At 40.8% G+C, this 24924-nt stretch overlaps 2 protein-coding genes across 8 annotated transcripts in view; both read left to right on the forward strand.

Moving 5' to 3' along the window:
* The window catches only part of IFT56 (intraflagellar transport 56), a 36632-nt gene extending 30044 nt beyond the window's left edge, over positions 1–6588 (forward strand). For all 4 annotated transcript variants that reach the window (XM_077339285.1, XM_077339284.1, XM_077339286.1 and 1 more), the window contains 3 exons: positions 2633–2739; positions 4370–4503; positions 5450–6588. In XM_077339285.1, the coding sequence (XP_077195400.1) occupies positions 2633–2739; positions 4370–4503; positions 5450–5561 (353 nt within the window). In that variant the 3' untranslated portion in view covers positions 5562–6588. The remainder of the gene's footprint in view (positions 1–2632; positions 2740–4369; positions 4504–5449) is intronic.
* A 5082-nt stretch (positions 6589–11670) lies between these two features.
* The window catches only part of UBN2 (ubinuclein 2), a 56994-nt gene continuing 43740 nt past the window's right edge, over positions 11671–24924 (forward strand). For all 4 annotated transcript variants that reach the window (XM_077339288.1, XM_077339290.1, XM_077339289.1 and 1 more), the window contains exons 1-4: positions 11671–12155; positions 16721–16813; positions 21623–21724; positions 22740–22877. In XM_077339288.1, coding sequence (XP_077195403.1) covers positions 11676–12155; positions 16721–16813; positions 21623–21724; positions 22740–22877 — 813 coding nt within the window. In that variant the 5' untranslated portion in view covers positions 11671–11675. The remainder of the gene's footprint in view (positions 12156–16720; positions 16814–21622; positions 21725–22739; positions 22878–24924) is intronic.

Consider the following 24924-nt stretch of genomic DNA (forward strand, 5'->3'; position numbering starts at 1 on the left):
AATTAAAATAACCAGATAAAAACAGTAACTAGGCAGGGGGAATCTCAAAAATAAAAATCAGCAAAGAGAACAGGATAAAAACTCGACCAAATGCCTAGTTTGGTGTAGTGGTTAGGAGTGTGGACTTCTAATCTGGCGAGCCGGGTTCAATTCTGCATTCTCCCACATGCATCCAGCTGGGTGACCTTGGGCTTGCCACGGCACTGATAAAACTGTTCTGAGCGAGCAGTGATATCAGGGCTCTCTCAGCCTCACCCACCTCACAGGGTGTCTGCTGTGGGGAGAGAAATGGGAAGGTGACTGTAAGCCGCTTTGAGCCTCCTTTGGGTAGAGAAAAGTGGCATATAAGAACCAACTCTTCTTCTTCTAGTAAATAAAATGTAACATATGAGCCAGTTCTAAAACCTGTTTGTGGTACTTATCATTGGCTCTTAAGAAAACAAGCTACACTGATAAATACCTCATGAGCTTGCATATCTTCTTTTCCTTGATAACTCAGCGGGAGTAAGTGGACTTTTGTTTCTCAGAGTCCTTTTAATTACGTTCAGTTAACCAATTTTGTTCCACAAGGTCTCCAAAAAGAACAAAAGCTGGCAGAGACTGTACCAAAGCCTTTCCTCATCTTTCCCTTCCCACTGCTGTATTTTCCTTTTGCAGTACCATCATACTGTAACACTGTTAAGGTTGTGTTACTGCTATCCTCTAGGTAGATGTGTGTTCTTTCCCTTAGTTTCTTTTCCCCTAAACCTGACTCATCATGTAGAACAGGGGTAGTCAAACTGCAGCCCTCCAGATGTGCATGGACTACAATTCCCAGGAGCCCCTGCCAGCTTTTGCTGGCAGGGGCTCCTGGGAATTGTAGTCCATGGACATCTGGAGGGATGCAGTTTGACTAACCCTGGTGTAGAATAAAGGAGTGGTAATAGCTGGTGTAAATTGGGGCAGGTTTAGAAGTGAAGTGTCTGATTCCCCTTCTTGACCCAAATTGTTTGTTTATTTGTTTACCACCCTCCTAGAGGCTCAGGGCAGTTTACATGAAGCATAGGAACAAGAACAATACAGAGGAGTCATTAATCAAAGAACAAACAATATCATCCTTGGGTTCCTAAGTGAAAGTGGACACAGTTGACCTCAGTTCTGTGACTGTGGTCTAAAGAGGAACCTAGAACTCTGAAAAGAAGAATTGTCAATCTGTTTACACAAATAGTACTGGAGAATATTGTCAATACAGAAAAATGAAAGTTAAATTAGTGCCAAGCCAACATCTACCTTAGGCAAAAATTTGGTGTTGTTAGGTGCCGTAGCTTATAAACAATTATGCCTTATGTTTTCTGAGAGTAAGCCACACTGAATAAACCTGAGTAGGACTCTGAGTAGAGCTGCTTAAGATTGTTCTCAGTGGCTGTATCTCTGACAAGGCCATCTCTATAAAATTTTATAAATATATTAGTAACCATTAATTGGACCTTAAATACACCAGACTCTCTTCCTTTCAAAGAACACCATTACATTATGGTGCAGATTAATACTTCTAGGACCCTCATAAATAAGATATTAAATAAAGCTGACAACCTGTGTTTCAAATGTTTGTAGTTGAACACATCTAATATACAGTCAGTGTATTTACATGACTATCATTAAGCTATCATTAAGCAATAAAAGTTAATGTCACCAGTACTTTACTTGTTCAAAACATGAGTGCTAATTCCTGTACACGTATTTTAGAGATAATAAAGGGAAAGGGGAAAAAGAATTGTGAGGAGATAGTGAAGAAGGAAAAGTATCTAAAAATTCTTATGTCCTACTTGTACAGTTGTTTCAACTAGCACTCAAATTGAAAGTGGGCATCATCCTATAGAATCTGTATCTTCTTATTGCAGAATATTTTTCAGAGCAGAATTATAGGTCTACTAGTTATTATATGCAAACTATCATTTGTTTATATTGAAAAGTTTTTATGGTGCCTTTCCACCCGATCAGATCCCCAAGGTGATATACATAAACATTAAAATATTTGAATAATTGAAATTTAGAATGATAAAACAATTCAGTAAAACACATAATTACCAGAATTAGAGAGGGAGGCAAATAACAGGGGGTTTTTTTTTGGGGGGGGGGGCAGGTTATGCCTAATGAAACAAACAAAAAGTCTTTGCCTGTTGGCAGAAGGTACCAATAGAGGGAGATAGACAAATTTCCCTAGGAAGAGAGTTCCAAAGTTTTGGGCTAATTAAGATGGTGCAAACTAAGAACAGTGCTATGAAATCTTGCTTAGAACATTTTCAATTCTTATGTCAGCACTTCTTTTCTACAGTTTTTTTGTTTCCACACTGGCACTATGCTGTTTCAGGGCAGATCAGTGGAGTAACCTGTATTTCTGGGTGGGAGCTTAGTTTAAATGGACTACTACTCTGTTCAAACATGTTAATTGCTTCTGTGCTAATGTGACGTGACATGGATTTCCTGAGATTCTTTCATGTTTTTTGATTCCATAATTGATTTAGACTCTTTGTTTTCGTACTATGACTGATTATGGGTGTGGTTATGCTGGTTATCCAAATGCAGAAGACTACTTACTAGAGTGCTTATCTAGCGTATCAACGTGTCTCCACTGGCATTCTGTTCCTTGCAGACATTATGAATAAGAAGCCACGGCAAGCTTGGGAGCTATACCAGAAGATGGAAACCTCAGGAGAGTCTTTTAGTCTTCTGCAACTTATCGCAAATGACTGCTACAAAGTGAGCCTCGCTATCTTTCCTTCTTGGCCTTTAGTAATAGTAATTTATCCACAAGAAACTTGGAATGTAGCTTTTTTTTTAACACACGTTTCCACCCATTTCTGCTGCTATTATAGTTATGTGGCTGATAAGAAGCCAACCAAGATCTATTTGCATTTTTATCTAATATGGTGTAAGACATACACATTGAAACATTTATGTATAATTATATATTTATAATTATATTTATATTTAGGTCACCCCTATTGAACCAGTTGTCTTGGGGTGTCTTACAACATTAGTGTGTTAATCCTGTAATCTGAGCCTAAATATCTGAACATAGTAATTTGGTGGATGACACTCTTAGACGTATTATGCACAGTGGTAGCAGCGCTGGGCCACTAGTGGTTTCTGTATGAACGGGGGAAGATTTTTTCCAACAGACATGGTCCACCCGGGATTTTGGCATGCACAGTCACTGCTAGGGCACAAAGGGGAGTTCACTTTCACAAAGGTGGGATTGCGTCACAACACAACCCCACTTTTGTGGAAGTAAAAAAAAAATAATGCCGAGTTGGGCCTCACACCACCACAAAATGCTGTGAAGCCAAACAGGGCAATTGGGACACCGTAGGTAGGGGAGAAGTTGAGCCTGAAAGGCCTAATATAGCAATCCATAATTGCATCCATTGGGAATCAACCATTAATCAACAAACATTTTTGCTTGAAATAGGTAAGAAAGCATCTTAGGCTGCTTCCTGCTGGGACCAAGAAAACACATCCCTACCACAGCAGCAAGTGGAGTGGGAATAGCACTCACAATTCCCTCTTTCCACACTGTATACTGCTGCCCCCAGTCCCTTCCCAGTCCTCCCCCTTTTCCCCTCTTGTACCTGCAGATCATTGATGAAGCTGGGACCCCTCAGGCCTGGAACCCCCTTTTCCCTTCACTTGCACTTTCCCTATGGAGCAGTAGTATAGAACTATAGAATGGCTCAACATGAAGAGGGATATAAAGGTCTGGGGGAGGGGGATAATGCATGCCATTTTGAAAATAAAGCTTAGCTACAGTGGCAATGAAAGGCATGTCCACATGGCCACTCCCTTACAGCCACTCTGCATGTTCTCTTTGAGCTGGATTAAAACAGGTTTATATTTTTGCCCTCTGGCTTAATGGATGTGATGGCATGAATTGTTCCCAATTGTATACAATATAAACAATATAAATACATTTTTCATTAATGCAGAGTTTTTTTTTTGCAGATGTGCAAAAAAAATCACTAAACAGCCTTAGTTAAAACATCTTTTTGTTTCTAAAGCTAAGTTTTCTTGAGGAGTTGTACACCAATTCATTATTAATGTGATTAAGCTAAGAGGTAGTTAATGTGATTAAATTTAGAGGCAGTTTTATCCTTTCTATGTATGAAACAAGTCCTGCTTTAAGGCAGCATTTTAAGACAAAAACTCTATCCTAAATTTTCGAAGTATTTGTGTAACTGGAGTGTACTTACTTGGTCATTAGTTGACTGGGAAAATTCGAAATCGTCTATTAGTTCCCATGACCAGCTGTTCTATATAACTCACTGTGGTTTTAAAATGTTATTATGAAGTATTGCTGCCTCAAGGATCTAACTCTTTCTCTCCTGCACAGATGGGACAGTTTTACTATTCTGCCAAAGCCTTTGATGTCCTTGAAAGACTGGATCCGAACCCTGAATACTGGGAAGGCAAAAGGGGAGCGTGTGTAGGCATCTTCCAAATGATCTTAGCTTGTAGAGAACCCAAGTAAGTAAATTCAGTTGCTTCCTGTTTTTAGACTTCTTTTGCATCAATACTGCAACATCTTGTGCTTGTGGCATCATTCTAATCCCTAACGACAAATGTCTTTAGAAAAAGCAGGAAAAACCCGGTAACTGACAGGATATGAATGCAATGCTAATCTGTTTCTTCTTAGTCTTGGTGCTTCAAAACTAGTATGGTTCAAATAAAAGGACGAATCAGTGTTATAAGAGAATTGCAGTTTTCTGAGCGGTAAATGAGCAAACTTCCATGAAGACTCAGTAGCTTTATCTGAAAGTTTTATGGTGTGCAAGATCAGCTTGGTTGTACTTTTGATTAAGCTTGCTTTTTGACGGTTTATGCACTGGAGGTTTCATGCCAGCCTGCAGGCTGGAGTTTTAGTCATGGCAGGTTGCCCCACCTCTTCCTGCACCCATACGGGAGAGCATTTGGCCCAGTGCACCTCATCCGCCCCCGATTTGTGCTCCTGCGTGGAAGCTGGGGCAGTGAAGTTCCCAGTGCATAAACGGTCCTAATGGAGACAATTCCTCATTGGGTTCTCAATGCTGTTGTGAATGTAGAAGCATTTTCAGTGACTTAGGGTACACATGGGAATATTCTCTGTGGTATTCTCTCTAGCCTGGTTGAGTCATTTCACCATTCTCTCAATTTCACAGAGATGTAATCATTTTACAGTATTCGTTGTTCTTACTATTGTATTGTTTTAAAACTTTCACATTACATTCACTTACGTTTTTTGCAGTACTACTAGCATCCTCTTTTCTTTTCTTTTTTAGTCTGGAGATTGGAAATATCTTCCAGTCTCATTCTCAACCCTTTGACAGTGCAATCCTCAGAACACTACCCTGGGAATAAGCCCCATTGAATATAATTCTCAGTAGACCAGTTTAGGACTGCTTTCTGACACTTTTTTTTTGCTTGTACTTTTCAGAGACACCCTAAGGGAAGTGTTGCATCTTCTGCGGAGTACAGGTAACCCACAAGTAGAGTACATTGTCCGGATCATGAAGAAGTGGGCCAAGGAAAACAGAGTCCCCATCTAAACTAACATCACCCAAGAGGATGAAATCAGCTAACATCTTCTACCAGAATGCAAAAATGGTTGTATTTTGTTCCTGGCCGAAGTTTTTTACTGTAATGCAAATACTGTAGAATATAATAATACAAAATCCTAAGAACAGATTTATATTTTTATATATTAATGAAAACTGAATGTTATGCAGTTGTGAGGAGTATTTTTTTGTTACTAATGTAATGTAGCATCTCCCAGGTTCGGTTTTATTTTATACAGCAGTTCCCAGCATTTAGTTGTTCATACTGTCTTCAGCCCTCAGGTTTTCCAAACATTTGCATTTCTGCAGGTCTTCTAGTAGTGGAGAACTGGGTTATTCAAGCTGTACAGCTCCACACTAAACTCTTTGGTATCACTTTCCATAGCACAATATGATATGAACTCAAGGACTATATTCAGCATTCTACAGTAAAACTCCTGGCTATTAGGGAAAGCATATATTTATAAGTATCACCCCTCTAGAAATGGTATAAAGGGTGTTTCTTAACATGTGACTTTAGTATCTATGGCATAGACCATGGTAAAAGTAAGGTTATACAGCAAATAGTCCACGTCTAGGTGTGTTGTAATATGTGTTTCTCCCCACAAGATTTTGCTTTCTGTTCAGTCATTAAGGTTGCAGTCCAAAATCACACAGTTGGGAAAACAAACCCACAAAAGTCAATGGAACTTGTTTCCCGGTGAACATTTGTTAGAGTGGGCTGCAAATAATGTTATCAAAATTTCTTTACTAGGCTGAGAGGGGTCTTCTGGTGCTGTACTTTGTCCTTATAAGTTCTTGTTAGCAGCTTAAAGAAGTAGGGAGTTTCATTTAGAAACTAGACCAGTTAACTTCTAAAGGATGTGGCCCAAAGGAACTCAACTGAAGCACAGCATGGAATATGTAGTAAACATTCATGATTTGTATGCTTTGAAATTTGTAATGCTTGTAATTTGTACCAACTTTCTTGCTGGGGTGGCATTAAAAACCCAAAGAAATAAATAATTTATAAAATAAACAGGCCAATCTGCATTATTTTATACTTTACGAAAGCACAGTAAAGTCATAACTCAAATTCCGTATGTAACTAATATTGACACGTACTGTGAGTTCTTGCTTATGTTCACACTCAAGGTCAAACTAGATCTGATAAATGAAAGTCATGATCAGGATCTCTCCTCCCCTTTTACTCTTAAATTTCCAATTAGCTGTATGTGTCCCTTCTCCCCAATGCAACTAATTCAGATGGGAGGCGGGAAGAGTGGCAGAGAAGGAAAGGACTAAACATGCCATCCCCCACCATCACCTTCCTAATCAAATTAGTGACTTTACAGAGCTTTGATATTTCAAAAAAAGGAAGGTATGCATAATAAAATTTAACATTATATAGAGTTTTTGGTGTACAAAACACTTCAAATACATCTTGTAATTCTTACAACAGCCTTACAACATAGCCCAATACTGTCTCAATTTTGTATTTTGTATTGTGTGTGTGCTCATGCTACAGTTAAGTCAATATGTTGATTAAAGTTAGCTAGTAAGTTTGTAGCAGAGGTAACAGTTGAGCAGGGACTTTCAGATCACAGCTCTTCTTCACTACAATATAAATCGTCGTCATATCTAGTTATGCCCTTAGTATGACTGAATAGAATTTGTGTTTTAAATATGCAATTGACAATATATGGTTAAAGAAAGAGTACACTGGCCAGCTAGTTGCATAAATTAATCTTTGCCATTAGGAAGTAACATCAAAAGTACATTTCTAAAGAGCTGATGCTCTTAGTTTATCTTTAAATTTCTAAATGGTTTCCCATTTTGTAAGATCTGCAATGCCCATACAGGGAACAGAAGACTACCAACCTCATTTACTGAACAGCAAGGATTTTAAAAAATCTAAAAATCAATTTTCCTAAGTCTTCTGAACTGTATTTTAAATTTAATGATTAACTGTTAATGATTTGACAATTAGGTTATTTTGCATAAAAAGGAGAATTCTTGCTAAAATATTTTACAATAGCTAAAACAAGTTTGGGTCCTCGAGGCCTTTCTAGACAGTGTTTGATTTTATCCAGTAAAACAAGTAGTATTGCTCATTTAGAGCCTCTTGTGGCGCACAGTGGTAAGGCAGCCGCCTGAAAGCTTTGCTCATGAGGTTGGGAGTTCGATCCCAGCAGCCGGCTCAAGGTTGACTCCGTCTTCCATCCTTCCGAGGTCGGTAAAATGAGTATCCAGCTTGCTGCTGGGGGGTAAACGGTCATGACTGGGGAAGGCACTGGCAAACCACCCCGTATTGAGTCTGCCATGAAAACGCTAGAGGGCGTCACCCCAAGGGTCAGACATGACTCAGTGCTTGCACAGGGGATACCTTTACCTTTACCTTTTATTGCTCATTTTGGTTGAAATCGCAATGCCTTTTTGAATTAATGCTTTTATGATAGTTATGATGCAGCATAGTAGAACAACAATGACCAGTTCTGTAAATGAAGTAAATAACAGTATGTGTCAGTGCCGAAGACATAGGGTACTCTTTGAGATATCATTGCTGATAAGCAGCAAGCATCCCTGCCTCCCCCCTTTCTGTGGGTGATGGTGACAGCCAAATGAGCTTCTTGCCTGGTGTGCCAGCTTCCAGTGATTAGCACAGCCACTGGGACCAAATTATACTGTAAGGTAATTTATGATGTTTGCTTTTTGTAACATAAAATATGTTCAGTACAAGAGACAGTGCATTTTAATGATTGTATAATAATACACATTATTTAATTCTATTTATTTGTTTAATAGGTAATTAACCACATAGAACGAAAAAATTTTAGTAACTTGAGAAATGGGGCAATTTAATATTTGTCCATTATATAAATTTATGACACTACTAGTAAAAAAAGCCCATTGTATAAAGAATACAATGGGCTCTAGCAGGCGGGGACAGAGCGAGGCGCAGGCGAGGGGCTGAAGCTACCTGTAAGAGGAGGCTGGCGGCGCCTCCGCGGCTCTTCACGGGTGCTCCTCGGCGGCTGCTGATGCGGCTCGGCAGTGCTTGTCGGCTGTGTTTTTTTTTCTTTCTTTCAGTGGCTCCTCGAAGGTTTTTTTTGTTCTGCAGGCAGGAGGGCAGGGAGGGCCCGGCAGGCGTGCTGTGCACACGGGTCGGAGGAGGGGCGCTCCTCGGCGGCTTCTGATGCGGCTCGTCGGGGCTTTTTGGCTGTTTTTTTTTTTCTCTCCGTGGCTACTCAGAAGTTTGTTTTCTTCTGCAGCCAGGAGGGCAGGGAGGCCGTGGAAGATGCGCTGTGCGCACGCGTCGGAGGAGGGGCGCACCTCGGTGGCTTCTGATGCGGCTTGTGTTGTAGGTTTGTGTTGTAGGGAGCCCCCGGCAGCCGCGCTGTGCACGGCTGCCGGGGGCTCCCTTGCGGGCACCGGCAAAGAAGCAACTGCACGCAACAGGCGCTCCTCGTGGGGGCTTTTTGGCTGGTTTTCTTTTTTCTTTCAGTTGCTCTTCGTAGGTTTGTGTTGTAGGGAGCCCCAGGCAGCCGCGCTGCGCGGCTGCCTGGGGCTCCCTTGTGGGCGGTGGCAAAGAAGCAACTGCGAGCCGCGCTGCACGTGGCTCGCAGTTGCTCAGGGCTGGGAATCGGAGGGTCCCTCCAATTGTCTGTCCGGAGGAAGGGTCCAATCCGGACCCTTCCTCATCCCGGACACATCCCGCCTCAGAACGCCTTACCGTTTTATTTAGTCCGTGGTGCCCGCGGTGCCACGGGCGGTGTTAAGATTTGATGTTTCAGAAATAAGTTTATAATTCTGTTTCATATTTTAGGGAATAACCACTGATGAAAAGGTGTATATCTAGAAAATAGGCATAATTAATCCGGACCCTATTTGGCTCCTCTATAAATACATGTGAAGATGAAACTCAAATACTCTGGCCACCTCATGAGAAGGAAGGACTCCCTGGAGAAGAGCCTAATGCTGAGAGCGATTGGGGGCAAAAGAAGAAGGGGACGACAGAGAATGAGGTGGCAGGATGGAGTAACTGAAGCAGTAGGTGCAAACTTAAATGAACTCTGGGGAATGGAAGAGGACAGGAAGGCCTGGAGGATCATTGTCCATGGGGTCGCGATGGGTCGGACACGACCTCGCACATAACAACAACAACAACAATAAATACATGTTTTGAAATTTCTCTATTACTGGATTATAGAACTTCTGCACTTCAAGATATATACTAATTATATACACATACTGTGTATTCATTGAAAATATATTTTTGAAAGACATAAGAAAACACTGAGAAGGATCAGTTCACAGTTTATTTGAATCATGTAAGAAACACACTGATAAGCATTAGAAAAAATTTTTTGCCAGCATACCACTTAGTTTCCATGTTTTTGTTAATTTTCGTGGAAAGTGCCTTGCCATTCTTCTTTTGCTCTTATAAAAGGGTCCCTGGCATCAAAACCAAGGAATCTGCCCAAGCAGCATTAGCAATAGCATGAAACAAACAACTTCTAGCCATTCAATTGTCTTATGCTGCAGACCTTTGCCTTCCTTTATGTTTATATATTTTCTGAAGCATACATTCCCTTTCTTATAGCCACATTTGTCCTATTATTCTTGTGAACCTATGTCCCTTTTCTCCAAATAGTTGTTCTGCTCAATCAGCTCTATTCTGAGACATCTTGCCCATTTTACCACATCCTGTTTTGTACATTTGCTTAGGCAGAATACATTTGCTTGCTTAAGCAAAATACAATTACTTACTATGTATGCATAAATCTTCAAATGAGTCCTGACCTTTTGTAAATGAGGTTAATCTTGCCCATCATGGGAAGTTATAGAATTGATGTTAGATTAAACCTAGCACAAGGAAATGTTATTTCTCAATAGAGACAAACAATTTACTGACATCTGTACCCACTCTCATCCTTTCTCAAAAAGCAAGACACATGTAATCCAGTTTAAATTCCATCACATAGCTATTCTGAATTGTCATGGCGCTTTGGTGTTATTTGTATTTAAGATACAAAACAGACATATGTGCATAAAGTGAGCTACTAAATGCTGGCCTGCTTTTGTAGAATAAGAATCTGTATCATGAACCTTTAACCCTCAACTCAACGCTTTCCGGAGGGTGAATCCACTTTTTGGGATTTCCCTGAAAGCGCTACAACGAAGCGCTTTTTGCGGATCGGTTTCAGGAGTGTTGCAGATTGTCAACGACGTTGTGTATAATGGCAAAACTGTAGCGATTTCAATTTGTAACCATTGTGCTATTTTGGACGAGTGCGGAATGGCCCTTACCATTTGCCTCCTCTGATACTGTCTCAGATTGAAAAAAAATTGGTAGCTGTAATTGGGACAGTTTCCCAATTGGGACAGTGTTCCCAATGCATAAGGACAGGAGGGCTAAATAACATAACATATTATTTCATCTACTTAAACGAAAGAAGCTGAATAAGTTGGTATGTAAATTTTTGACACCTTTAAATTTTTACGTATCTAACCCTCCATCCTTTTATCAAAACATTTCATGACTTGTTTATACTTATCTATTTTATGGACCTTTAAGCTACTTACATGACATTAAGCATTTACATATTGTATATCTTAACTGCGATAACTCGTGCTTAATCCGAGTCACAACGTCAGTCAATTGCGAATTGGCACTCTACTATTCTCGGCTCTCCTCTCCCAACCCAGCGGGTTCTCCGAAGTCCTCTATCCGCCGTTCTAGAGCTCTTTTCCCGTTCCCTTTAACAACATTGCGGTCGGTCGGCGTGCATATTTCCAAGGCAACTGTGGGCGGGGCTGCGTCGTTTTCAGCGTGCGATCGCGAGGGCCGTGGTGACGTTGTGAGAATATGTGCAATAACAACAGTGACGTGCAGCAGCGCGTCCGCGGAGGTCCCGCTCGTACGCATGCGTGCCCTAGTGGCCTGCTTCTATTTACGTGGGGGGGCTCCAAGATGGCGGCGGTGTTAGCAGCGAGGAGAACCTAGTGGGGCGGGGGAGCTGCTCTGACCGGCTTAGGGGGAGGGGACCGGAGGAGGAGCAGGAGCTGTGGGTGGTGCGGGAGGGACACCGGACGGGTGGGACGGGGGGGTGGGGGGGTTGGACGATGGCGGAGCCGCGCCGGGTGCCGTTCATTAGTCTGTCACCCGTGAGGCGTCGGGAAGGCGAGACCCCGGTCCTTGAGCGAGAGCCTGGAGGGGCTCGCGAGGTGGAGCAGCCATTGGTGCGTGAGGCCCTGAAGCTGCCGGAGCAGCAACACAACGATAGCTGCCGGACGGAGCCGCCGCCGCTGCAGCCGTTCGAGTCCTGTCCTCGGACGGAGCCTCAGCCGTTGCCCTTGCTGCCGCGCGAGATCAGCCGGCCCGAGCCGAAGCCACTGCTGCCACCTCAGCGCGAGCCCCCGAGGCCGGAGCCCCAGCCGCCGCCGCCGCCGCCGCCGCACCAGCAGTTACAGCGCGAGAGCCACCGGCAGGAGTCGCCGCCGCCGCGCCAGACGGTCCGCCTGGAGTTGGTGCTGAAGGACCCCACCGAGGAGAGCTGCGTGGAATTCAGCTACCCCGAATTGCTGCTGTGTGGCGAGCCCCGGGTATGGATTTCCCCTCCCCCCCCCCCGCTTTGCTCCTCCTGTTTTGTCACTCCTATCACGCTTAACCGCTCCTCTGAGGTTGAGAGCTTTGTGTAAGAGAGAGGGCTAATATGGAGGTGGCTGTCCCAGGGTTGGAAGAAGCCCAGCTGGATGGCCCAGCCATATGATAGTAGTGCTCTGTGGAGAACCAGTTCCTCTGGTTGGGTAGTATCTGAAAGCATTCTGTCCCAAGCAAGACTCAAATGGGTACCTCTGTTGGTCTGAAGCAGCAGAACAAATTTAGAGTCCAGTGGCACCATTAAGACCAGCAAAGTTTTATTCAAAGTATGAGCTTTTGTGGGCACATACGCTTCCTCAGAATAAAACTTTGTTGGTCTTAAAGGTGCTACTGGACTCTAGTTTTGTTCTGTCCCAAGTAAGTAAATTAACTTTATCTTTTGCCAGACTAATATTCTGCTGTGAAATGCAAGGTAGCTTTTCTTACCTTCAGTCAGTGCTTTTAGAAATACTTCATTCTACTCTATTAAGGTTTGTTTGATGTTTGTAGGTATGTCCCATGACGAGTTGTATCTCAAACAAATGCTGAGTGTACCCTAGGAACCAACTGATACTTGTAAACTGCTTATATGTATTCTTACATGTTACTACAAGGTATCATGGCTTGCAGTGCACATGCTGAGAAGGAATCGTAAGGGAAAGGATAACTGATTTCCACATTTCAGATTATGATCAGATCAGGATCATGGCATGACTTCTTTCTGTATATATCGTTATAAGGGCCAAGATAAAATTAATGCAATTTTTTCAAATGGCCAATGTGTCAGAGTTAGTAGTAAGCATCTATCATACTGGAAGTCAAAGTCCATCAAGACTACCTACTGTTATAATACCTAAAATATATTGTGGCATCAAAAAAATTATTTCAGGGACCTATTGCTTTAAAACTCAAATTCAATTCAATACTTTCCTTGATGTCCAAAGTTTGCTTCAGTACTCCTGTGATTAGTATTACTTTGAATTGCTTGATTTTCAGCATGATTGGGATTACAACTATTACAGCAAGGCTTTTTTGTGTGTGGGAGAACAGTTACATTACCCTTGATCCTATGGAATTGCTAACTAAAATTGAAAACCACATTGTACAATAAACAGGGTATATTTTCATGGTAGGGCAGTATCTGAATGGAAACTGGGATTTTTTTTCCTGTTTGTTTGTTGGTAAAGTATATGAGCCTGCTCAAAACTTCCATTCTAGTTCTATGGAGATAGGTTTAGTTGAGTAGCCATGTTGGTTTATACCTTGAATAAAACTTTGTTGGTCTTAAAAATGTTACTGGACTCAAACTTAATTCTATCCTCTCTCTCTGCCAAAAAAGTAGGAAAAATAGAGTTAGAAATGCCATACAAGAAGCCACCATCTTCCTATTGTGGGACATCTCATTATACATCTTACAATCACATTTATTAAAAGTCCAGTGCCAGCCCAGCATGTGACAGGCATGTCACTGAAATCAATGATATCACTGTTAAGAATCAATATTATTGCAGTTTCATGTTCATACATGCACAATTTTAAGGTTGCATTCTTCCTCCAGCAACCTGTATTATTTGCTGGTGCAAAGAGTACTCTAGATATCAGTTTGGTATGTGATATCATAACAAGGCTATCTTATGATGACTGCCCACAGGACTCTTATTTTTACATCTTAAACAAACAAGAGTTATTGATTCACACAAAGTTATATTTTAAGTATTTATACTGATAGACAGTGTATTTTCACTGTATTACCAAAGCTATGTCTATATATTGCAGCAGTATCTGTCATTCAGTGAGCTCTTTCCAGGCTTGTCCTCTTGTTTTTCAGAGGCTGTGTGCTCATATTGGAGTACATGTTTCCTCCTCTTAAGACCTAGGAAGACGTGAATGTTGCTTCCTCACAATTTGTCTCCTTCTCCAGCACAATACTACTCTCATAAGGACAAGAGGAAATAATATATCACCACCAAATTATGTGTACCACAATCCTCAATGTTGTAATTTCTTCTCTGTGATATAAAAACATATTTAGATATTTGCACTTGAATTCTTTTTGATTTTTAATTTGTCTAGGGGGGACTTAAGAATTTCCACAAAAATTTTAAATACCATGCCACAATTTCTACTAATCTCTGAAATTATATACCTATCAACCAGTTCTCTCATTTTGAGGCCCTCCCAGCTCAGGCCTGCAGTACATCTTTAGCTACTTTGCTGTTTTACTGTGAGCCCATTCCCCCTCTCCCACAATGACTTCACACATTCAGTTTTCTGATCTCATATACTTTTTCCTTTGAAAAAATAGTCAAACAATTAGCGAAAACCTTAATTATGTCCAAGCAGCTTTCCCAAATGGCCTAAAATTTTGCTGGTACACCCGTGGTCCACTTTGAGGAAGATGTGGACAGATAGAATGCCTATCCAAAAAGGGGAAGTAGGGTGGGCCACATCCAAAGTGGAGGTTGGGCGGAGATAATCATGACTAGAAGCTGGTACATAATACCCTTAGATGTGATGGGTTCTGTAGTTGTTGTTTGTTCCTTCTCCCCTAAAATCACACAGCTGCTTGTGCAGATAATATTAGAAAGGATTTTTAATCTGTATGAATAATAGAAGATAATTTACAAAAAAATTCAGAGCACATCTGGATTTGTTCTTTGACTTTTATCTGCCTGGACCTATGGAGAAAGGTCACTTTTAAACTAAGAAGTTACTTTTTAAATTGCTTTATTGATTTTTTGAAAGGCTGCAAAACTTGAGAATTACTGATAATTTAAGAATGAAACATTTATTCATTGTCTTTAAAATAAACACTTCCCTGAAGTTTTATGCCTTTATAGAAAGTAGTAAAGTTCATAGCTAAACTACTATAAAGTAGATTCAAGTGAGTAGCCAAGTTGATCTGAAGGAGCAAAACAAAAGTTGAGTCTAATAGCACCTTTAAGATGTGTAAATAAAATTAATTCATCAGTTCAGATATTTACTAATATTTTTCCGAAAGAGTAAAATTGGCTCCAGCTTGAAAGTTTTTTTTTGTTCTATATTGTAACTCCTTAATGGTTGGAGAGGGGAGGTAGGGATGGGCACAAACTGGCTCAGAGATTAAACTTTGGGTCAAACTTGGGTCAGTTTGGAGTTTAGGAACCAATGTCCATGGAAGGGGCATTTCCCTGGACATTTGCTGGACTTTTGGTTCAGCTGTTCGGGGAAATCAGGATCCGCTGATCAGCTATTACAATTAAATGGCTAGCAGTTGTTTTAACCCTTTGGTTTTGCTCCTCACTGCTTTGAAGGAGGGAGCAAAACTGAAGGATTAAATAGCTGCCAGCCATTTAAACCCAACAGCTGAACAGCATGAAGCTTGCCGTTCAGCTGTTAAGTTTAAATGGCTCCTAGCCATTTAACTGTTTGGTTTTGCTCCTCCCTTCGAAACAGCAGGAGCAAAAATGAAGGGTTAAATGAAGCCCCTTTCTGTGTGATTCCCATCTCCTTTCCCGGATTACCCCCCCTCTCCCTTGGCCACAGCAAGCTGCTGGTAGAAAGATGGAAGGGATGTTTCTTCCAGGGTAATCCCTGCCTCCTAGAAATTCCAAGTCAGATGGTGTTGTGCTGTTTATGTTCTAATTAATTTTACAAGCATCATAATTTTTCGAGCTCATTATATTGCTGGGGCCCATATAGACATAACTTGTATAGGTTATAAAATGTGTAACTTTGTCTTCAGTGTGTATCATGCGTCAAAATAATCTATGTAGATTTAGGGAAGGCCAGCCTTCAATCTTATTCACACTTATCTGAATACTTGTCTGCTTATGCTCCCCTCAGGTCCCTCTGCTCTGCAGGTAGGAATCTGTTGGTTGTCCTGGGACCCCGGGAAATCTGCCTGGCCTCGAGCAGGGCCAGGGCCTTGTCCAGGGCCTGCTTGGTGGAACGAGCTCCCGGAAGAGCTATGGGCCCTAATGGAGCTGTCTTAAGTTCTGCAGGGCCTGCAAGACGGAGCTCTTCCACCAGGTGTTTGGATGAGGCCGGGAGGGGGGTTGACCAGAGTTCGATCTAGGGTCCCATCCTAGCTGAGCATCCCTTGAAATACAATAATAACTAGTGCTGAATTGTTCAGCTGGACCCTGTAGATTGAGTTGGGATAGTTGTTTCTGCCATCTTGTGGGTTGTTATATGTACTGTTTCTGGTTTAATGGGGTTTTTATGGGGTAATTGTTATGGTTTTAATTGTTAGCCACCTTGAGGCAACAAAAGTGAGAGGCGGGCTATAAATCAATGAATGAATGAATGAATGAATGAATGAATGAATGAATGAATGAATGAATGAATGAATGATTCTTGAAATGAATTTTGGTAGGGTAAATAAAGGTGTATTTGAAAAAATAAATTTGCTATTGTCTCATTTAGCTTACTAGCCAAAGCCATGTTCATACATTCAAAGGAATGTAGTATAGAGATGCTGTAACTCCTTATTTCTGTTATACAAGCTTTTCTGTAAACTATTATTGATCTTTCACTTCTCCTTCAGAAAAAGTCCACTGTTATTGAAGATCCATTTAATGATGAAGAACGTGAGCGACAAGAAGTGGAAATGCTGGCTAAGAAGTTTGAAGCAAAATATGTAAGTAAACATCTGTTAACAATTTTACTGTTCAGGTGTCAGCAGACTTCTTCTCATTGTGACTCTTCTTAAATTTATATAATGTTGATGCGTATCGGTAGATGGTAATATATACACATTATATGAGGATTTAAACTGCAATCATGTTTTTTAATGTGTGGAGATCAGAGTGTAGAGCAGGGTTCCCCAACCTTTTTGAGGCTGTGGGCACCTTCAGAATTCTGATACAAGGTGGTGGACATGACTACAAAATGGCTGCTGCAAAGTCAACTAGAAAATGGCTACTACAGGACATGGAACCACAGACATAGTTTTTAAAAAAAATAAATTGTATTCCCAAATTAGTTATTTAAAAATACATTCTGGGAGGTTTCTGGAATTGTCAAGAGTAACTGTGGCTGACCCCACTGTCCAAATTTGCTTGGCTGTTAGCCCTTGTATATTAGATACAGGGTTACAAATAGGAAGGCCAGGAAAAAACAATCTGCTTGCTTTTAACTTTCCCAGTGGAAAAACTGGGAAATTGAAGGCAAATTCTTAAGAAATAAGAAATAGGATGAATGCAATGCTTAAGATAGGAGTTCTAGATTAGATAATGATTGTTCCTGTGTTAACTGTAGAAATATACAACATATATTTTAAACATGTAAATTTAGGCAACAGTCAATATGCTGTAAATGTTTTCATTGAAGAGTTCAGTGTTATGAAGATCATATTGATGTCCAAATATGCTGGTAGTCTTACTGTAGCTGTTTCTATCCAAATAATACTTTATTTTGTTTAGTACAGAATGTTTTCTAATTTCGATTGTTATTTTTCCCTATCTCTCAGATGGCAAAAATTAAGGTGCATGTTCTAAGGTAGAATAGGAGGCATCAGGTAGCAGCTATCTCACAAGAACTGTGTATATTTGTGAATTTTATTTGTAGAAAATGAAGGCATAATCTTAGAAATAACACCAAATAGTACAGTTTTATATGATAAGTCATCAACAGTACACTTTTATGTTGTTAGTGGTGAAATAAGTTGGATAAGAAAATAAATATTGCATATGTTTGAATTCCCACCCAATCTAACTTTTACCCCATGCTTCTAAATGTGATTTTATTATGTTGTAATGTGCCCTGAGTCTCAGGAGATGAGGCAGAAAATAATTTTAAATAAATACATTTGCAGAAATTTCATATCTCTTGTAGATTGATAGTACTAGATAAATCTCAGTTCAGGAGCTATGTATTAAGTAAATGCAATCTGTACCAGTTCCCTTTTTCCAATTTTTTGTAGAAAAAAATACTAGAGCATTTGCAATTTGATAGGTATGGAAAGATACTGAAGGAGAACTGGAACTGAAAGCTGAGGTCAATCCATGAAGGAAATTTCTCACACTGCCGTTATGACAGCAACTTCTCAATTTCTTTTGACTGTTTATGTTCAACATGGGGTAATAGGTTTTGCAGATAGGGGTGGAGAAGCCAGTTGCCAGCGTAGTTGTCTTTTCTTTGTCCATTTATGAGAGGTCATTGGGAAGGGGAAGGTTACACTCAGGGCAGGATTATGCTGATTAAATATAGTTGCTGCTTCATGTAGCTGCATAGTTAATATGAGTCTCTGGCTTGTATACCATCCTCTTATTGTGCATACATTTTTTAATGTTTACTTAGAACAACATTTATAAATGCTTACACGGGTATACCCTGTTCACAGACAGTCCTGTTTCACATTGGACTGATTGAGCAAGGCCTATTTGCATAGTCACATTAAAAAGTCCTTTATATTCAATGGGAGAGGGCAGCTTAAAGTTTGTTTCACTACTTATACTGTGTATGTTATCCTAGTGTCTGAACAATATGTGAATTGTCCTTCCACATACAACAAATCTGTTCTCATCTTCAGTCCTGCAAATAGTATTCCCAATATGCGGACAGCTTGTAACCACCCTGGTCTTTCCTGCACAGTGACCTGGTGTAGCAATCACAACCCAGTCGAAAACCAGATGGCATGTCTTGTTAATCCCAAGCACAGATGCTCTTCAGAATAAGATAGTGCTATTGTGGGATGAATTTATGTAGTGTTTTGCCTCTAACCAATTTCATGGCATGTTGCTAAGAAAATTGTGGAAGCAGCAAAACCATGCCTGTGGTATACAATCAAATTGTCTGAGATAAGTGGAAAACTCTCTATAGGAATAGGTATGCCAGAGTGTAACCATGCTGTAGTAGGTAAGCATCACCAACAATGCAATATAAAAATGTAATGTAATTTAGCTCTGTAGTAAATATTTGGTATACTATTAAATGCTACTTAATGTATGTATGTATTTATTCTGTGTGCAGATTTAACGTTTATATTGAAGATACAGGAAATCAGAGGCAGATTTGCAAACTTTTTAGAAATAGGTTTGTGCTTAAAATGAACATTTGAATGTATTAACCAAAACAATTACACCCCAAAAATCCTTCACTGGTTTTACTCAATAAATAGTTATCTGAATTTGTTTTCTTTCATGTTTTCTTTATGGTATTTGTTCTTTGGTTTGTAGGAATAAAGAACTATATTTTATGTGAGAACTATTACTTTCTCTCAAAAGACTGAGAGATTTTCTCATGCCCCCATCTCTTGTGCAGAGATTCATGCATTTAGGTCTCAGTGTTACCATCTGGTTTAGGAGCCCAAAGGAGGGAGGAGCAGACATCCTTGCTCCAGGACATAGCTTTTAAAAAGTGTCACAACAGTGCATATTTTTTTTCAGCAAGTACTCTCACCTATTAGGCAGAGGCAGCTGTTGCCAGAGTAAGTGATATACTGTTGCTTTTTTAATAGCTAGATGCTGACAATGAGGAAGTGTTGACATATGGCAGTGATAACTGCTTCTGTTCAGGAGAACAGAGAAAGATAAGATCACAGCTCTCTGCTCCAGCTGGTGGAAGGTATCTTGTTCTCTTCAAGATTCCAAAACAGGCAAAGATAGGAGTTAAATGTTTCTTCATTAAGAGAGAATAGTATCTCTGATCCTGTTACCACTGGGAGATTAAAAAAAAACTGGTCTGTTAGATTTGAGTCCAGTAGCACCTTAAAGACCCACAAGGATTTAACTGGGTAAGCTTTTGAGAGATAATATCATTAATTATTATTTGGTTTGTTTCCCACCACTTTCAGAAACCATCTTGCAGCAGTGTACAGTAATTAAAACCCCATATAAAAAGTCAAAATATAAAAACCTACAATAAACAGCAGGAAGCTAAAAACCCCGACCTCTCACCCCACTCTTCAACCGAGCACCTCAGGAGTCTGGGTGTCTGCTGTGTGGATATAGCTAAACATTGAGGGGACCCGAGATCTTCCTTGTTCTGGCCTCAACCAAAGACCTGGTGGAAGAGCTCCATCTTACAGGCCCTGTGATTAGTCTATGCATTTATTTGTTTAGAATATTTATATCCTTTCTTTTCTGAGTTATGTTGGAATTTAAAATCACAATATTAAAAATAAAGCCATTAGACATAAACAACATATATAATAAATACTGTCCATAAAACAGATGCAGATCATTAGAATGCTGCCAAGATAAACCCCTAACTAAAAGCTGGCAAGATTTCGGGAGGAGCACCTCAGTTTCCCCTACATACCCCTCTCTACATTATTACTTCCTTTTCACCTCCTGGCAACCCCTACTGCATCACCTTTTCCTGCTTTCTTCTGTCATTCCAACACATCTGACCCCCATTTTCAGTTCTATTCTCAGGTTTATGGTCAGGACTTGAAACAACCACCACAAATAAATGCTGACCTCACCTCTGGGAGAAAGATTCTGATGCCAACCTGCCCTCCCCTCACCCCAGCCTGGAATATTAGTTGGGGGCATCTAGATTCAGATTGAAAATGTTTTAATTTTATTTTGTGTGATGTTTTATGAATACTGTTACTGACCCTGAGCATTTTTGGAAGAGTGGGCTAAAAATAAAATTTAATTATTGTCTATTATTTATTTACTTCATTTATATCCTACCCTTTTCCACAATGGGAATCCAAAACAGTTTATATGATTTTCCTCTCTTTCATTTTATCCTCACAACAACCAGTTGAAATGGATTACACTGAAAATATGTCACTGGCCCAAGGTCAGTAGTAGGCAACCAGGCTCCGGTGAGTTATTTTAAGTCAAGTGATAACAAATCACTGATTATTGCTGTTGGATCTGGCTCTGAAGAATCCTCCCTCAAATGCCAATACAGCCATGGCAGAAGACCCACCCTCTTCCGTTGTTTTCTACTGACAGAAGCCAAGTATTAAAGGCCAGCTACATGGTTGTGCCCAGCAATAGCTGCTGAGGATGTTTGTTTCTTAAAGCTATAGGCGTTCTTTCTATTATATGGCAGTTAACTGGGGGGGAGGGTCTCTTTTGCTTTATATTTGAGATTTTTCTGAAAACCTGCAGGTTTTTTCATATTTATAGAATAATCTCTGTTCATGATTCCAGTCTCTGGATTTATGTTTCCACAAACATGTCCATGTGGAGAATTAATTGATGGTTCTATAGGCTCCATTTCTTACAAAGTAAGAATTTCCAGTGGTGATTGGTTAAGTTGGTTGGTTGGTTGCTTGTATCCCTGATGAGGTTCTAGTATACATTTTCACAACTGTATGATGATCATGGATTTTGATTTGAATGTATTTGCTAGCTCTTTTGAACAAGTCAAACTGTGTTCTGATGACATTGCTTCAGTTTTATTGCAGACTTTGAAGCTGCCTCCAATGTTCAGTTTTATTTCAAACAATATTTTGCCCCAAAATGCCTGTTCTTTTATGTTTCAGGCAGGAAAGACCCACAAACATCGGAAGGACCGGCTTCAGGATCTCATTGACATAGGCTATGGCTATGATGAAACTGATCCTTTCATTGATAATTCAGAAGCTGTGAGTTAATGAATCTTATTTGTTATATCTGTATTCTGTTCTTCTTTCCAAGAGCTTCTGAGGTGTTCACAAAATCTTCCTTCCAGGCCAACTCTTTGTAGACCTGCTCAACTTGAAGATGAAGCATGATGGATGTTTATCTTAAAAAATTACATCAATGCCAAGCCATCACTCTGTAAATTTTAGTGGAGATACTTTAATACTGATGGCACTGTAGGACTCCTTATTTTCATTCTGTTTGCTTTTAAGCTTTGCTTTGTGTGTTGTGCAGTTCTGGTAACATTTCCATCAGTCTAGTGGTATAAGCATACTTGGTTCACTCTCATATGTATGTGTGTGTGTGTATCCTTTTAAAAGCTGAAAGATTTATGTGATCTGAAGATAAACCAGAATATATAATCTATCCATCCTTATTCCACCATATCGGTGGAAATGTTGGCAGAACTGTACACCACACAAAGCAAAGCTTAAAAGCAAATTGAAGACGATAAAGAGTCCTACAGTGCCATGATTACGGTGGTATAAGCATATTTAGTATTCTCAATATGATTCTTCCCCTTACTGGATAGCCCAAGCTAGTGTGATCCCATCAGATCTCAGAACCTAAACAGGGTTGACCTATTTTATTTATTATTTATCATACTTCTATGATAAATACCTAGGAAGTACTTGAATGGGAGACCTCTAAGGAAAACCAGGATCAAGATGCAGAGGGAAGCGATGGCAAACCACCTTTGAATGTCTATTGAATTGAAAATACTATGAGGGGACCATAAGTCTGCAGTGACTTGATGACAAAAAAAAAAAATCTCTGTCCTATTCAGTGTTGCATTACAGAGCATAGCAAATCATAGAATCATAGAGTTGGAAGGGGGCATACAGGCCATCTAGTCCAACGCCCTGCTCAACGCAGGATCAGCCCAAAGCATCTAAGAAAAGTGTGTATCCAAATAATCATTTCATGTTATTAAAGTAGTAGCCCTCTATTAACCTGGCTCTTCTATTTCTTTCTCAGTATGATGAATTGGTTCCGGCTTCCTTGACTACTAAATATGGAGGATTTTATATAAACACTGGAACTCTGCAGTTCCGTCAGGCATCTGACTCTGAGGAGGAAGACTTTATTGAAGGCAAAAAACACAGGCCATCTAAAGTGAGCAGTCCTTTTTATACATTGGTGTGCTTGTTTTGAAAACCTTAAAGTTCTCAACCTGGGGGTCAGGATCCCTTTGGGGGCCAAACAACCCTTTCACAGGGGTCGCGGCAGGGCAAGCAGCTTGGCCGGGGGGGCACCATCCACACAACAGCCTTGTGAGGTAGATCGAGACAGAGCGTTCGTCCGTCTGGAGCAGCGGAAAAGAGTGAGATCAGCATGGTGGGACAAGAGGCAGAACTGAACTAAGAAACACCAGAAAAAAAAACAATTGATATACAATCATGAGCAATGGATCATCACGCCATTGGTCAGTTTAATTTCTGTAAAAGAACACTTGCATAATTTTACAGTTGGGGGTCACGACAACATGAGGAACTGTATTAAAGGGGCGCGGCATTATGAAGGACGAGAACCACTGCCTTAAAGCACGTCACCATAATCACAGTCTTCATATCAAATTACATATTTAACACGTTCTAATTTTGACTGTCTACATGCTATTAGTATTTGAACGGTGCATGGATGATCCAGTTAAGTTACTTCATCATGAAGCTGCGTAGTACTGACTTTCATGCAGAGTTGCCTGAAACTCAACCCCTGCAAGATGGAGGTCCTATGACTGGGAAGGAAGTAGGAAGAACAAGAGGCGCGCTTACCCGCCCTGGCTGGGGCGAAACTGATCATAGTTCCCCAGGCCAGGAACTTGGGGGGAGACCTTGAATGCCTTATTGACCATGGAGGCACAGGTCAAAAAAGTAGCCCACGAGGCCTTTTTCCATCTTTGTCAGGCATGGCTACTAGCGCCCTATCTGTCCTCCGACCACCTAGCCATGGTGATCCATACAACTGTCACCTCCAGACTAGACTTCTGTAACTGCTCTATGTGGGCCTGCCCTTGTCTCTGGCCCGGAAATTGCAACTGGTGCAAAATGTGGCCACTAGGTTCCTCACAGGAACATCTTGGAGGGCCCATATCCAGCCAGTGGTGAGGCAGCTGCATTTGTTCCCAGTTGTGGCCCGGATCAGGTTCAGGGTTTTGGTTCTGATTTTTAAAGTGATACACGGTTTGGGACCCATGTATCTGAGGGACCGCTTGTTGCCCTATGTCCCTGGCAGGGCCTTGCGCTCTGCGGGTACCAACTTGCTGGTCATTTCTGGCCCCAGAGAAGATCACCTGGTTTCTACCAGGGCCAGGGCCTTTTCGGTCCTGGCCATTACCTAGTGAAACAAGTTCCCAGAAGAACTGCGGGCCTTGCAGGAGCTTCCAGCTTTCCGTAGGGCCTGCAAGATGGAGCTCTTCTGACAGGCCTACAATTGAGGCCAGTGCTGTAGAACAGGGGTAGTCAACCTGTGGTCCTCCAGATGTTCATGGAGTACAATTTCCATTCCCAGGGGCTCATGGGAATTGTAATCCACGGACATCTGGAGGACCACAGGTTGGCTACCCCTGCTGTAGAACATCAGACGCCCCCCCCCCCCAAGGAAGATATACACCATGTTGATCCACCAGAAATATTGGCAGTGCATGTTTTCTGTGGTGCCCGCCGGGGAGTTGGTCAGAGTAGAGATGGGGTTATTTTTAACCACTATGCTGTTACTACTGTTTTTATAATTTTATTGGAGTTTTAAATGGGAGTTTTATGTATGGTGGTTTTTAGCATGTAACCCACCATGAGCCAGCTTGCTGAGAATGGCGGGTAAGAAATCAAATAAATAAATATGAAATATAACCCTATTATTTACTTGACTGTCAGCAGACATCTCTTTCTGTGATCTTTCCAGCTGGGGATGCTAGTGGGAATGTCTATAGGGATTCCATGTGCTCTACCATAAACCTGTAGTACATCTGACTGTGATGGTAAAATGGGGAGAAGCTATTTGTGAGAGTTGTAAGCTGAAGTTGTTAAGAGTTTTAAAGTCAAACTTGTAATTATTCCTAGAAGGTAATAGTGACATAGTACAAATGCAATCATGCTAGTTATAATACAGTCTCTGCAACCCCTCTAAGCCCAATTTTAATATCTATACCGTAGGGTGTTAAATG

This window comes from Paroedura picta, chromosome 5 (assembly GCF_049243985.1).
Source record: "Paroedura picta isolate Pp20150507F chromosome 5, Ppicta_v3.0, whole genome shotgun sequence".
Classification (NCBI taxonomy): Eukaryota; Metazoa; Chordata; class Lepidosauria; order Squamata; family Gekkonidae; genus Paroedura; species Paroedura picta.